The 13,166-nt window shown below is 46.9% G+C and overlaps 3 protein-coding genes across 3 annotated transcripts; all 3 read left to right on the top strand.

Moving 5' to 3' along the window:
* The first annotated feature begins 1,701 nt into the window (after positions 1-1,701).
* Positions 1,702-3,594, top strand: BDW43DRAFT_157622 (mitochondrial 54S ribosomal protein uL24m). The gene is made up of 2 exons (XM_032038552.1): positions 1,702-2,815; positions 2,872-3,594. The coding sequence occupies exons 1-2, from the start codon at positions 2,399-2,401 to the stop codon at positions 3,505-3,507; spliced, it is 1,053 nt and encodes a 350-aa protein (XP_031897542.1). The 5' UTR covers positions 1,702-2,398; the 3' UTR covers positions 3,508-3,594.
* A 260-nt stretch (positions 3,595-3,854) lies between these two features.
* On the top strand, positions 3,855-6,208 carry rtt106 (putative negative regulator of DNA transposition (Rtt106)). Its single transcript, XM_032042858.1, has 4 exons — positions 3,855-4,045; positions 4,129-4,470; positions 4,530-4,886; positions 4,948-6,208. The coding sequence occupies exons 1-4, from the start codon at positions 3,940-3,942 to the stop codon at positions 5,520-5,522; spliced, it is 1,380 nt and encodes a 459-aa protein (XP_031897541.1). The 5' UTR covers positions 3,855-3,939; the 3' UTR covers positions 5,523-6,208.
* A 2,563-nt stretch (positions 6,209-8,771) lies between these two features.
* On the top strand, positions 8,772-10,914 carry BDW43DRAFT_157586 (casein kinase I). The gene is made up of 7 exons (XM_032038551.1): positions 8,772-8,895; positions 9,009-9,232; positions 9,287-9,356; positions 9,414-9,562; positions 9,614-10,019; positions 10,082-10,657; positions 10,715-10,914. The coding sequence occupies exons 2-7, from the start codon at positions 9,104-9,106 to the stop codon at positions 10,717-10,719; spliced, it is 1,335 nt and encodes a 444-aa protein (XP_031897540.1). The 5' UTR covers positions 8,772-8,895; positions 9,009-9,103; the 3' UTR covers positions 10,720-10,914.
* Positions 10,915-13,166: the final 2,252 nt, after the last annotated feature.

Below are 13,166 nucleotides of genomic sequence, written 5' to 3'. Positions count from 1 at the left end.
AGAAAAATCATGGAACTTGTAAGGCTTGTACTCCGTACTATATGTTGCAGTAGAACTTAGGAGGTTTAATTGCGTGGACACGTCAATCCTTCAACTATAAGTCGGCGGCTAGACAACCGGTGGGCACCTTGTATGCTCGGATTTATCGGTTATGGCTCCATTCTTAATATTAGTCTTCCAATGGGTATTGTTAAGGACATGATTCGCTTGACGAAGGTCGTTTACGCGAAATAATACCTAGGTAGTAATAATAAAGGCAACCTACGGTCGTGGTTCCTCATTCAAAGAAAAGAGGGAGAAAAAGCGTCGTATTCGTAACTTCTCCTACCTTTCCCCATTCATAAGCATTTAACTCCTAACTTATCAACGGAAAATAGAAGATGAAAGAGACTGGTCATGTTCATATCAGGCAAGTTCACTGATCAATGGCATCATTCAACCTAAAATACCCCGGGCCCTGCGGACAAGAATAGAGCTTGTTTTGCCTAGACTGGACCAGAATATATATATGATCACATCATCATACAGGTCCCCGGGGCGTGTTTCCCCCCCCCCAAAAACAACGGGAGTCTGCCATATTAACCATCAACCAGACAATACGTGGCGGTGCACGGGATGCGCCCCTTAAAATCCTTAGGTACTGTACTGTACTTAAGGTCAACAGTACCAGCAATTCAATACAACGATAGTTCAAGCTGGAAACTTAACTCCTATGGCGTACAATGGTCAATCAATCACATACAACTCACGTGTTAATATCCTGGAAATATTTTGGGTAATATTTCTTTTACGACTTGTACCAGATACAGGATTCACTGAGAACAAATTTTTCGGGGGTGGTTATTACAGCCACCTTCCGGCTGTGCTTACTCCTGGGATGCGGTTGAACCAAAAGTAGGAGACGCCTTGCAGCAAGGTGTATATGTTTCTTACTTCTATTTTATCGAGGTAACGGTAGTGACTCAGTCCGATGTGCAATCATGCTTGTTGGTCCACCTTTTGAGCTGTCTATAAGAGTTCATTGGGCCACACTTGCCGCATTCTTACTGTTTCAATGGTAATTCAAATGATGCATTGCAGCATACAGCATATACAGCACCTGACAAGTATCCTGACAATTTGACTGACGCAATTTTTGGTGGTCACTCCCTTGTGTATCTTGGTTTACTGTAGCAAGTATTTGCTAGGTTACAAGGGAAAGTCCCCGAAGTGGTGTAGACTATCTGTTACAGTTATCATGAAAGAGCAATGTCCCGGAAGGCCAAGAAAGGATTCGACTCGTCTTACGATTCTTACATTATCGGGTCCAGTCAGCCTTGTACACAAAGTAAAGGGTGCATATGCATCCTTTCAGCTGAAGGTGGATTCCAATGACGCCTAGCTAAGAACGGGACTCCCCTGGCATTCGACACACGACCCTATCAAAATCATAGGTGGGTAAAAGAAAACAAAAATTCTCGGTGATATGCAACAGAGCCATAAAGCAACCTGTGATACACGTACGCCTTCGAAGTGTGCGGTCCGGACCTAAGGGATAGTTGTGGCGCTGGAGTGGACTTGCTCTCCGATAGTAAGGCTAGACCATTCTTTGTGGCTCTGCATATATGGGATTTATCTGGATTCCCCAGATCCAGACCCTAGAATTCCTGCGCCAAAGTAACTCTGTCCTTCCAACCATGGCAATCATGCCTGGAACCTAGAAGCCACTTGGCGTTGCTCAACAGATCTATCCATGACACTACTATAGGGTATGATAGACTTTAGAAAACTATCTTCCACTAACTTACCTCCTTATAATTATTTAATATTTTCTCTTGTAACAAGACTATCCTATCGGGGAGTGATCATATTAGAGAACTTCAAACTTGCACCACCGCAAAGCTACTTCCGTCTTCTTTTCTAATTTTATGCAGCGGCATGACGGTCATCTTACCAAATGGTTTAATTTTGACCTACTATTTACGCTTTGTGTGGGTATAGGTGTCTATACGGTACAACCGTGATGATCCTCCGGGATAGCACATAGAGACTGCAGCCCAGTAAATTATAGATGGGGGGCCACAACACGAGATTCCAACTTTCCAGTTTGATTTTGTGTCATGCGGTTTCCATACACTCTTGCAGAGACGAGAGATGAGCCCTATGTACTGTACAGTCTATACGAATTACCCGACTACTCTAGTGTCTACCAGTACTGGTACCTAAATACCTAGTGTTAGGAGTTGGGATGTTATCCATGAAACAACTATCGGATATCCCCATTGGCTCGTTGTTCCTTGGGCGAATCCGACGTATCACGTGATGTACACGGCCTCAATTTTCCCTCCCGGAGCATCCTCCGATCTGGAGACTCCGCGGGAACGTCGCTCAGCCATTGCTGGTACCGCACCAATTCAAAATGCAGAAGATTATTCGAAGGACGGCCGTGGCAAGGAATCAAGCTCAGCGGAAGGTCATTCGGACCGCTAAAGGCAATGAACGTCAAGAAGCCAAAGACTTCCTAAGACAACAGTTCGCTGCAAACCGCACGACACTCGATAACATTCGCTCCGAGAGACAACGACGACGTGATGACTGGCTCCGCGGACCTGTCGCACCTCGACACGATATAAGTCTGGAGAAAAAAACATTTGGTGCCCTGGACGCACAGGTAATGAACCCACCGACTGTCCCCAAGCACCTACGGAGGAAGTATATCAATATCGCTGTGGGAGATCGAGTGTGTGTTATGAAGGGCCACGACAAGGGCAAGATCAATGAGGTCATCCGTGTATCTCCAGAATCTGAAACGATTACAGTGAAAGATCTCAACGTGGTATGATGCAATACCCTAACAGTATCTCCGCTGTTGTCTGACTCAACTTTTCACAGGCCGATGTTCATCTCCCGAGCTGGCTTGCCTCTCAGAGCGGACAGAAGGGCAATGTCTCTCCAGTTCCCATGCCAATCTCTCTAGATGACGTCCGACTCGTTGTTGCCCTTGACGATCCGGCCACTGGACAGACGCGAGACGTCTTGGTTGAACACGTCTACGGAGGGGGGCCGATCCTTGAACGAGATCATGGTTCAGATACCCCTAGACATACCAGGTATATTACCGGCGAAAACATTGAAATTCCATGGCCTCGCAGTGAGCCTCCCAAATTTAAGGACGAAGAGTGGGATACGCTACGCATGGAAGTTGAGACACCAACTTGGACACCATCGCTGCATTATGCGCCGTTCCCTCCTAGTGTCATGGATGAGCTTCGGAATAAATTCTCCAAATACCGTACGCGACACGATCCGGAGTGGGTTGAGGCGAAGAAGATGGAAGATTACAGAAAGGAGTACCTTCAGAGCAGGTCTTTGTTGACACCAAAGGGTGAACTTATGGCTCTATTACGGGCCAAAAAAGAGGAACGCCTTAATGCGAGAAGGGACGCCAACGGCAACATGCTCATGGACAACCAGACGGCCGGGTTCATTGAGAATTTCTTGAAAGAGAAAGTGGCAAACAAAGCGTAATCGGCTCAGGTGGAATTCACCGGTTTTCGATGGGGAGAATGTCTAGGGGAATAATATCTTCTCCTCTTTAATTTGTTTAAATGGATGTATACAAATGTATCACTGTAGCATAGAACATGATTGTATAAGACTACTAGGTTAAGACTGCACTTACTTCCGCAGACCTGTAGGTTAATGTTACGGAAGAGCAACATGGAATTTGCTTTAGATTCCATTGATCAGCCAATAGGACTAAATATTAACCCCCCAGTTGCGCGTGGGCTGTCTCCGGTCGACAGCCGTCAGGGGAGTCGTTCGCAATCTCTCTTATCCATCATCTCTCCGCGCCCGAAGTTTCCATCCCCATATCTCCCTTTAACCTTCACGCACGCAGCCCCATTTTTCAAGACATTCTGCCCGGCTTTGTTATCTTGGGGCTGCTCTTTCCCAATTATGGCATTCGCTGCGATAAATTCATCGGCTCCGAAAAGTATTCCAGCCATTGAAGATGCCTTCGCCGCCCAACCCTCTCTGAAGAAACGAGTTTATGATGCGATCGGTGCGTAACCCAACACTTGACTTGATACGAGCCCAGGTCCAACGAAAAGAAAAAATTGACCGGTGTCCGATACGGCTTCACAGGGACTACCCCACAATATATACCTCTTTTCGAGGACATTGCTAGATATACCTCCAGCCTACTAGCCAGGAATGCGAGCACTCCCGTTCAGCCCGTGGAGATGTCTACCGACGGCCCTGTTGCGAAGAAGCGAAAGTTACAGAATGGAGATGCTGCAGGACAGGCACAGTCTCCAGGCGATCTGAAAGCCAACGCGCCATTACAATTTTATATGCAGGATGTTTCATTCGCTGTTCCGCAACGGAAAAAGCTTACGCTCGAGATCACCGCAGGGCGCGGTTTCCTTCGCGCGAGAAATCAGACGTCGAAGGCAGTGGAGTTTGGCATCCACATGGACAAAATACGTAAGTTTTGTGATCCGCTTCTATTACATTGATGCTGATTGTGTTGTCGGTCGAGATAGAACATGTCCTGTGCCTCCCTGTCCCCGAGAAAAATCAGAAGCAATTTAACTTCTGCATCATCCCCCAGTATGGTGATGGAATAAATTCACCACCGGAAGGTGAACCTTCCCCCGAGGCGATGGTGTGGACGGTCTCCGATGGTCCTCCCAAGGCCGCATTCTCGGGGAATGGACAGCAGATTGGGAACAAGGATGGAGAGTCGGCTGAAGATGTTGTTAGACAGGTGTTGAATGAGAATCTGTCGCAGGCAAAGGTGGTGCGACCAGATGAGAGGGAGTTTGTCAGTGCCATGTCTGAAGCGCATCGTAAGGGAGAGAAAGCCTATCACGTCAAGGCTTTCCGTGGTAGTAAGGAAGGTACTATTACCTGTAGAATTCGGCGTTGAGTTATCTTAAGCTAATCATTTCTTCGCTCTAGGTTATCTCTTCTTTCTCTCCACGGGCGTACTGTTCGGATTCAAGAAGCCCTTGGTCTTTTTTGCTTTCGAGAATATCGATTCAATCTCGTACACCTCTGTGCTCCAGAGAACCTTCAACCTGAATGTGGTGGCCCGACCTACTTCAAGTGATGAAACGCAGGAATTGGAGTTTTCTATGATCGACCAGGCCGATTATGCCGGTATCGATGCCTACATTAAGAAGCACGGTTTACAAGATGCTAGCCTTGCAGAAGCACGACGTGCGAAGCGATATAACATCAATGGGGTGAAAACTGAGGAAGAGGATTTTGTGAATGCGGAAGGTGCTCTCGAAGGGGAAAGCGAGCTGCAGAAAGCCCAGCGCGAGCTGGAAGATCAGGAAGATGAGGACGAAGAGGACTACGACCCCGGCAGCGATGCTGATAGCGACGGTAGCGGCTCCAGCAGCGAGGAGGATTCGGACGAAGACGGCGATGATGACGATGATGATGCAGATGATGGTGAGGAAGGGCAAGACCTCGTTGCGAATGAGCTTGGAAATGAGGCGGAAGATGTTCCTGCTGACCAGCTGTGACGGAGCACTTGTCATACATTAAATAATGTACGAAACGTTCGATGTTATATGGTTGCGATGCCATATTCACAATGGATGCTCCGCGAGTCAGTATAGTCGATCATGGCATAGGCCTTTTGGCGGTTTGTCTTAACCACCTTCGCATTGTGTCCTTGCAATAGCCATCCGTCATGCAGCATGTATCGGTATGATACTCTATACCTGGATCAACTTCAGTAAGAACCCTGCAGGAACTATGCACATATATCATAGACCGATGTTACATGGCCTCAGTCCAATCAGTCCATTCCACGTAGAACCGTTTCAAGGCTGCATGTTGTGGGTTTCAGACGTCAGGAAGCGCACCATGGCCCTCCAAGAGAATACCTCCCTCCGAAGTCTGCTCGGTGGGTCGTCTACGTGTCAGATGGAGAATTACAAGTCTTTCATGGCGGTTCTATGTTAATGTACCCGCCTGTCAACATGCATACATATCGTATGGTTTCATGTCCTGTCGAAAGACGTCTGCAGTGCAAGGTCACGAATCAACAACGCTATTCATCGCACACGGACAGTGTCCCCCAATGACCCCGCGCCTTCTATTGACTAGGATTTGCATCCTTCATCGGCAAAATGCCCACTGAATTCCTGGCGCTCTGTGTTGCTTCCTGTGCGATATATTGGATATTGGCCTTTGTCGAATGGCGGATAGGCTATGGTCATGCTGGTGGCTTGGATATTTTCTTTGGTGGGACGTGTCATTATTTATTTGTACTTCTGTTATGGGTCCTAGAAAGCCAATTATTATTGAACCTAGCCCTAGACTCATAAATTTATTGATATCGATCCAACAATGAACGTAATTTATCTCCTAGATCAGAGTGAGCTCCTGTGATCTACTAAGTCCATAGTGGACCATCGGAACTAGGGCGGGAGTCACTTATATAGGAGAAGCCTTGGCAGATGTTACATTGGTGCAGTATATCCTTAGGAGTTAAAAGTCAAGAGGGATCAACCCGCAGCTACTTCTACACAGTATCTTTTATCAGAAGTAGAGGGGATCTCCCACTAACAGGACAATCATGTAGAAAATATTCTCCATACTGATTCGGATAATCAGTGGGTGGCTATTACATCCACAGACCGTCGATACAAGCAAAAGGGGGTTCCGTATCCAGTCTAACCGTGGCTCAGTGGCGTGATTTTGATCTGGGTAATAACTAGTTACTAGCTATCTAAACCCCATTGAAAGGGGGAGATATATGTCTTACATCGTCTACGAATATCACATCACTATAAGTACTATGGCCTCTCAAAGGTCTCCCATACTAATGCCGAGGTTTTTTGGATTTTTTTTTTTATCTCTCCTACGCGCAATGATATACCATCAAGTACATTGGTTTAAAATTCCTCTGATCCGGAAGTCGAAAAGCTATCTCGGCCGGAGCGAGAGTACGTGCTCAAAGCCTCTGTGCTCTCCTAAAAGGTAGATTGTCGAAAGGCACGATAGATCGAGAAATATAATATCGTACTCGACAAAAAAGGTGAGCAAAGCCACTGTTGGGTGTTCCTCGGAGATTGTGGTATTGTAGACGATCGAAACGGATCCCTAAAATGCCGCAGGGTGTAGATTGGTCAGGGGCACCGCCAGCAAAGCGTTCAACTAGTTGTTGTTTTAGTCAAGAGCTGGCGCCTACCCACAACTGTTTTAAGTAGTAGTTGGCTGACAGCTAGCATTTCGATCTCCGAGCCTAACTCCAACCCATGTATACTGTCCTGCAGCTAGATAAGGTGAGAGTCCGCTCCGCTTAATGCACAGTACCTGAATTGATCAGTTTATCGATATTTTTTTATTACTATGTTGTAGGGGGTTGATTGTGCTTGGACTGAAGGTAAGGTATGTATTAGACAACGGTATCATACCACAATTTACCTTGATTGCATATGGCCGAATGCCAGTACTGTACCTTAGCACGGCAGGGTGGCTACGGTAATACCGAGGTGAGAAAATATGAGTAACCATAGTAACAACTGGAACTCACATACATCCACATGGATCCCCTTACACAATGAATGTCTCTCATTGAAATTTTCTATTGTTCTAGCTCCCCTAGATCCATGTTTTTGTTGATATCATGAGTTTATTGATAATTGACTAGGACTATGTTCCCGTATTGTTGTTGAGGGGATACTGTCTGTCTGTCAGCATGTACAGTACCTAATAATATTGCCATGTATGTATTTGAGCTAATCTTCCCGTTTGGAATTTTAGCTGCCAGTCTGGCCAGAACGACCCCCCCAAAATCCACTTTCTATTTCCTCAGGAAGTTAGTGGCCGGACTTCAACCGTTCGTCGCCCAACAGCCCGAGCGCTAAGGGAGCCACTAAGGCAGTCCAGTCCCTGTACTAGGGCGAGTCGAGTCCCATACGGGATTCCCTGTTTTCCTCGTCTCTTCTGTAGCTCTCTTGATTTCAAGCCTCTGATGATGACGTCTTCCTTCTCCCACACATCTCAGTAAGCCCTGTTCAAGAAATATGCCGGGACTTTGTATATAGATTCACAGACGAAGAGATCTCCGAAAAATACCGACTTACATCCCTAATTAGTTCTTCAGCAATAATATTTCCACTAGTCAATACCGACACATACACTCTTACCCATACCGCGCTAACCCCAAGACCGCCGGTTAATGAATGGTACCTCAGCCTTCAGGTACGGAACGAAATCGACGGACCAGTGACAGTCGGCCGCCCGTCTGGTTCTCATCGTCCAACCATCGCCTTCCCCCTCTGACTTCTCCTCTCTCCGCCTCAATTTTCTTTTTTCCCCCTCTAATTTTCCTCTCCCCGTCAGCTGTCCATGCTACTGGTGTATTCCCTTCTCACCTAAGTCCTTCCTATCCACTCATAGTTCCCCATCTCTCTCCCCATTCCCTCTTCCTCAATTACTCTTTCGAACCTCACCCTCTTCTTCCCCTTCCCTTGCCTGCTCTCCCAATCCCATCAAACCACTGCTCAGTGCGGTTCATCGTACTGCCACGCAGTTGGTGAGCGCCGGGGAGTAATTTTCGGGTTTGATTTTATTTCCTTTTTTTTCCCTTCGTTCCCTAAACCCACTTTTTTCTTTTACGACCCTCCCTTTTCCACAGCGCACCTTCAACTGTCAACCTGCAGCCCCGACTGTCGGCCTACCGGAAATAATAGCCTGTACTTCACTTCCGTGTCCCTTCCCGTCAGGCGCTTCTACAGTCATCTCTCCGCGTGATATTATCGGTACGGCTTATTTAGACAGTCGTCTATTTACTTTCATCCATCGCTCCCGTCTTACCGTGTCGGTTCGAACATACACTAGACTCGTGGATGAATGATCTAGATCGCAAACACCAGGCTTTTTGTGAGCCTCCCCCTTTCCCTTTCCATTTCCCTCCCCTTTCAATTCGAATAGTCAATGCCAGTCGGTCCTGCCGTCGTTCTCTCGCTGACTGTTCCGTTCTTTTCGCAGACTAGTCTTTCACGTGCCGAACCCGCGGACCGAGTCTCCTGACCTGACTGACTCTTCGTGAAATCATTCTACTTATCGTCACCCAATACCCATCGCAGACATGGCGTCCTCGTCTTCCAACGTCGTGGGTGTCCATTATAGGGTGGGAAAGAAAATTGGTGAAGGATCCTTCGGTGTTATCTTCGAAGGCACAAATCTTTTGAACAACCAGCAGGTGGCCATAAAATTCGTGCGTGCATCGTCCTCATGGATGGTAAGAAACTCGACATACTGACAAACCCAGGAACCACGGAAGAGTGATGCACCACAGCTCCGCGATGAGTATCGAACATACAAGATATTGGTCGGATGTCGTAAGTAATGGATGAGCATACGTGAACACCAGGAGACATTATTCTGATTAGATGCAGCGGGCATTCCCAATGTCTATTATTTCGGTCAGGAGGGTTTACATAATATATTGGTTATTGATTTACTCGGTCCGAGCCTTGAGGACCTTTTCGATCACTGCAACAGACGCTTCTCGACTAAGACTGTTGTCATGGTGGCTAAGCAGATGGTATGTGTATTACCTGTCCCACATATTATTCGTCTGACGTTTCGCCCTTAGCTCTCTCGAGTCCAAACAATCCACGAGAAAAACTTGATCTACCGGGATATTAAACCCGACAACTTCCTCATTGGCCGCCCGAACTCCAAGGCCGCTAACGTTATCCATGTCGTCGACTTTGGCATGGCCAAGCAATATCGTGACCCAAAAACCAAACAGCATATTCCCTATCGTGAGCGGAAGTCGCTGTCCGGTACAGCCCGCTACATGAGCATCAACACCCACTTGGGACGGGAGCAGTCTCGGAGGGATGACCTCGAAGCCTTGGGTCACGTTTTCATGTACTTCTTAAGAGGGGGTCTTCCGTGGCAGGGATTGAAGGCCGCAACGAACAAGCAGAAATACGAAAAGATTGGTGAAAAGAAACAAACAACTGCAATTAAGGACCTTTGCGAAGGATTTCCCGGTACTAGGCACCTTATCTTTCCCTTTACTTTAGCACAGTCGCACTGACCATTGAGACTTTAGAAGAGTTCACCAAGTATCTCACTTACGTCCGCAATCTTGGATTTGAAGATACACCGGATTATGACTATTTGAGAGACTTGCTCACGCAAGCACTCAAGAACGCTGGAGAGGTTGAAGATGGTGAATACGATTGGATGAAGCTTAACAACGGAAGAGGATGGGAGTACAAGTCGTATTCGTCCCAACAGCATCTTCATAACAATGTGCTCCCCAATTCATCTGCCCGTGAGCTCCATGCTCAGCAGCTTCGCGGCAGCCAAAGGCCCGGTGTGACTGCAGACCGTTTAAACGCCGCGCAGCCCCCGCCCCCTTCTCCGGCAAAGCCAGGAGCAGGGAAGACGCGCGAGCGGCAAAACGTCCCCGGCGGGATGCCACCGAAACGCCAGAGCGGGGGAATGGACACGACGCCGACGGTATCGACTCAGGCACAGTTTCAGAATTCGAACGCAAACATCCCGGGTCGCATGGGAAGCCCAGCCAACCCGACGAAGAATAGCCAACAAGGCCAAGGCGCTCAAGGAAACGATGAGCCGCAGCCTACTTTCGTCCAGAAAGTGATGAAAGCATTATGCTGCGGTAGGTGACTAAGCTGATGCCTAGGTATCATACCTTTTCGCTCATCCAGCTTTCCAGGTTGATGCCCGGTTGAGCACGGAGAATGTAATTTTACATCATGTTGGCTTTCGACTTTCTTTCGTTCTTTCTTGTCTTCGCACTCCTAGGAGGGTTAAAGGCAGCATGCAATTATACTCTGTTATAACCCGGACGCTCCCCATTTCCTTGAATCATGCTTGGAAGGCTTTACAGAAACTGCTGGCAGGTGAGCACAGGATGAATACGGGCGGGTATATTGTTTTCCTTCTATCATCGATAGAATGGGTTTCGGATCGAGCAAACCGCTGCACCCGCCTGGTTTCATCTCGACGCTGCAAAATTAATACAGCTCGAAGCGGACCGGTCACGAAGAGAGCGACCCTCGTTTTACACCTCTACGTCTCATCACACTCGTCACCTTCGACGCTCTTTTTATGGTGCTACGGCTCGGAATGGCGAATTCGATTTATCTCTGCTTTCTGCGATTTCTTTTCTCTTTTTCTTTCCCCGCATTGTGGCATGAGCCATTTAATACTAGATTCTTGTGTGTCAGATTACATGATCGTTGCCCTACCCTCATCCTTTTTCCGGCTCTCTCGACCTCCTAACCTCTGGCCGTGTCCATGCTCTCGGTTCATTGTGGCTGGTTCTTCGATGGTAATATTAATGGTGTTGCAGAAGGGCGTTTGGCATCCGATGGAAGAGTCCTCACGTTCAACCAGCAGTGACCTATTTACAAAGCATTTAAGACTATAAATGTTAAAATATGCCCCATGGGATACGTTGCAGGCATAAATGGGTCCATCGGTCAAGGAGTTTGTGTGGAAGCAGCCTGTGGCTGTTTGTTTTCGTTTTTATTTTCCTTTTTCTCTCGTGTTTCTTGTGTGCGCGCGTCTTGTGTCTATCTGCAGGGGATCATTCGGATGTAGCCTCATCGGTTGGATTTGTACTTATCTATACCGTTGCTATTGTCAGCAAAAGCAAGAAGAAAAGGGTGTGGATATTGATCAGATATGATCCGGTTTCAATTCCACCCTTGAATTTACTACGACGGATGCGCTTTATCGCGGCTGGTCTTGTCGCACCTACCCAGTCGGGTTGTTGCAGGATTGAAAGGGACCCGACAGGCAATGTTTCATATATTTCCGTTCCTCGCTTGAATCTACTGTTTGTGTCTATGTGTTTGAGCAGCGTGTTGGTTATGTGGGTTTAAGATAGCATTCTTTGGTTTGTTGCATCGTGCCGGATCTGGTTTACTGTGTGTATAAGACAGAGAGGGCCATGGTGATAGCGTAGAGTAAGTAATTATACCAAGCAAGTCGTGTTCAAATCTACGATCGAGAGGTCCTATCAGTCATTCAAGTAGTTACTGGAACAGTAAATCTATCTTTATACTAGAAGGGTTGTTCGGGCCCCATGTTAGGATTTATCAGCATCTGATACCTACCTATCTATCACGCCCCCGATGCTCTCCAACTCCACGGAAGGGTGCCATGGATCTGAGGGTAGTATGTTGTAGCGACACTAAGGATGGCATCCCTGTCCCCAAAGCAGTTTGCTGTGGTGCAGAAATGTTGCCCGGTGTCGGCCATTGGCTGACAACTGCAGGTCATCATGATGTCCGAGGGAGTCTGACTGACTGACATCTCCACATAGTAGGCAAATTAATCAGTCGTTTTTCTATCCATGTCTCCTCCTGCTGTAGATATGTAATGATGCCGTCTGACGGTTGATCATGCATGTAACCTTGGATGCATCCTGAGCAGGTTATTTATTCTCTGCATAATGTTAATCCTCTGCATAATGCTCTCTCAAATCGGCGTGTTCCGTATCAGGGATTAAATTATCCACCTCCTCTTGTGGATACTCCTAATCAAACGTAGTGTAGCACCGGACAAAACATAGAATCTGAATCATGGGGACCCCATTATTCTCTTCCCCTCTTCTTGTCTATAAAACCCCCACAGGTAAAGTCTAGACTTGATGAGGATTATCCCTTCAGGACCAATGATATGAGCCATCATGTAACGAGGTGGTCCTGTACTTATCTTGATTTAGAAGGTCGACGACTGGTCGATTGGAGTCACAGGTACAAATTATGGAGTTCACTAACGTCTTAGCGTTACTTTCTCGTACCTTAGGTCCATCCTGTCTGGAGATCCGATCATGCCACACGTATGTCCCTCTGTCTCCCCTCCCCTTTAGCCGTGGATTTGCCGGGCGTTAGGATATTCATGTCACAACGGACTAGCCTATCTTGACTCTTGTAACATTTGTCTGTTGATCATTTAGTCATAGAGTGGAAATGATATTGATGTGTCTGTCTGTCTGTCTTACGAAATGGAGAAATTGTGGATCACTTGATGACCTCGTGGTGAGTTTTCCGTCCTTAAAAAAAAAAAAAAAAAAAAAAAAAAAAGACAGAGAAGGGGAAAAAGAAAAAGGAGAATCTTTTTAGACCAGATAGATATACAAAACTCATATTATTTTA

The sequence above is a fragment of the Aspergillus alliaceus genome (genome assembly GCF_009176365.1).
Source record: "Aspergillus alliaceus strain CBS 536.65 unplaced genomic scaffold BDW43scaffold_40, whole genome shotgun sequence".
NCBI classification, from domain to species: domain Eukaryota; kingdom Fungi; phylum Ascomycota; class Eurotiomycetes; order Eurotiales; family Aspergillaceae; genus Aspergillus; species Aspergillus alliaceus.
Note: the sequence above shows the minus strand (reverse complement) of the source record. Positions and strands in the feature narration are given on the sequence as shown.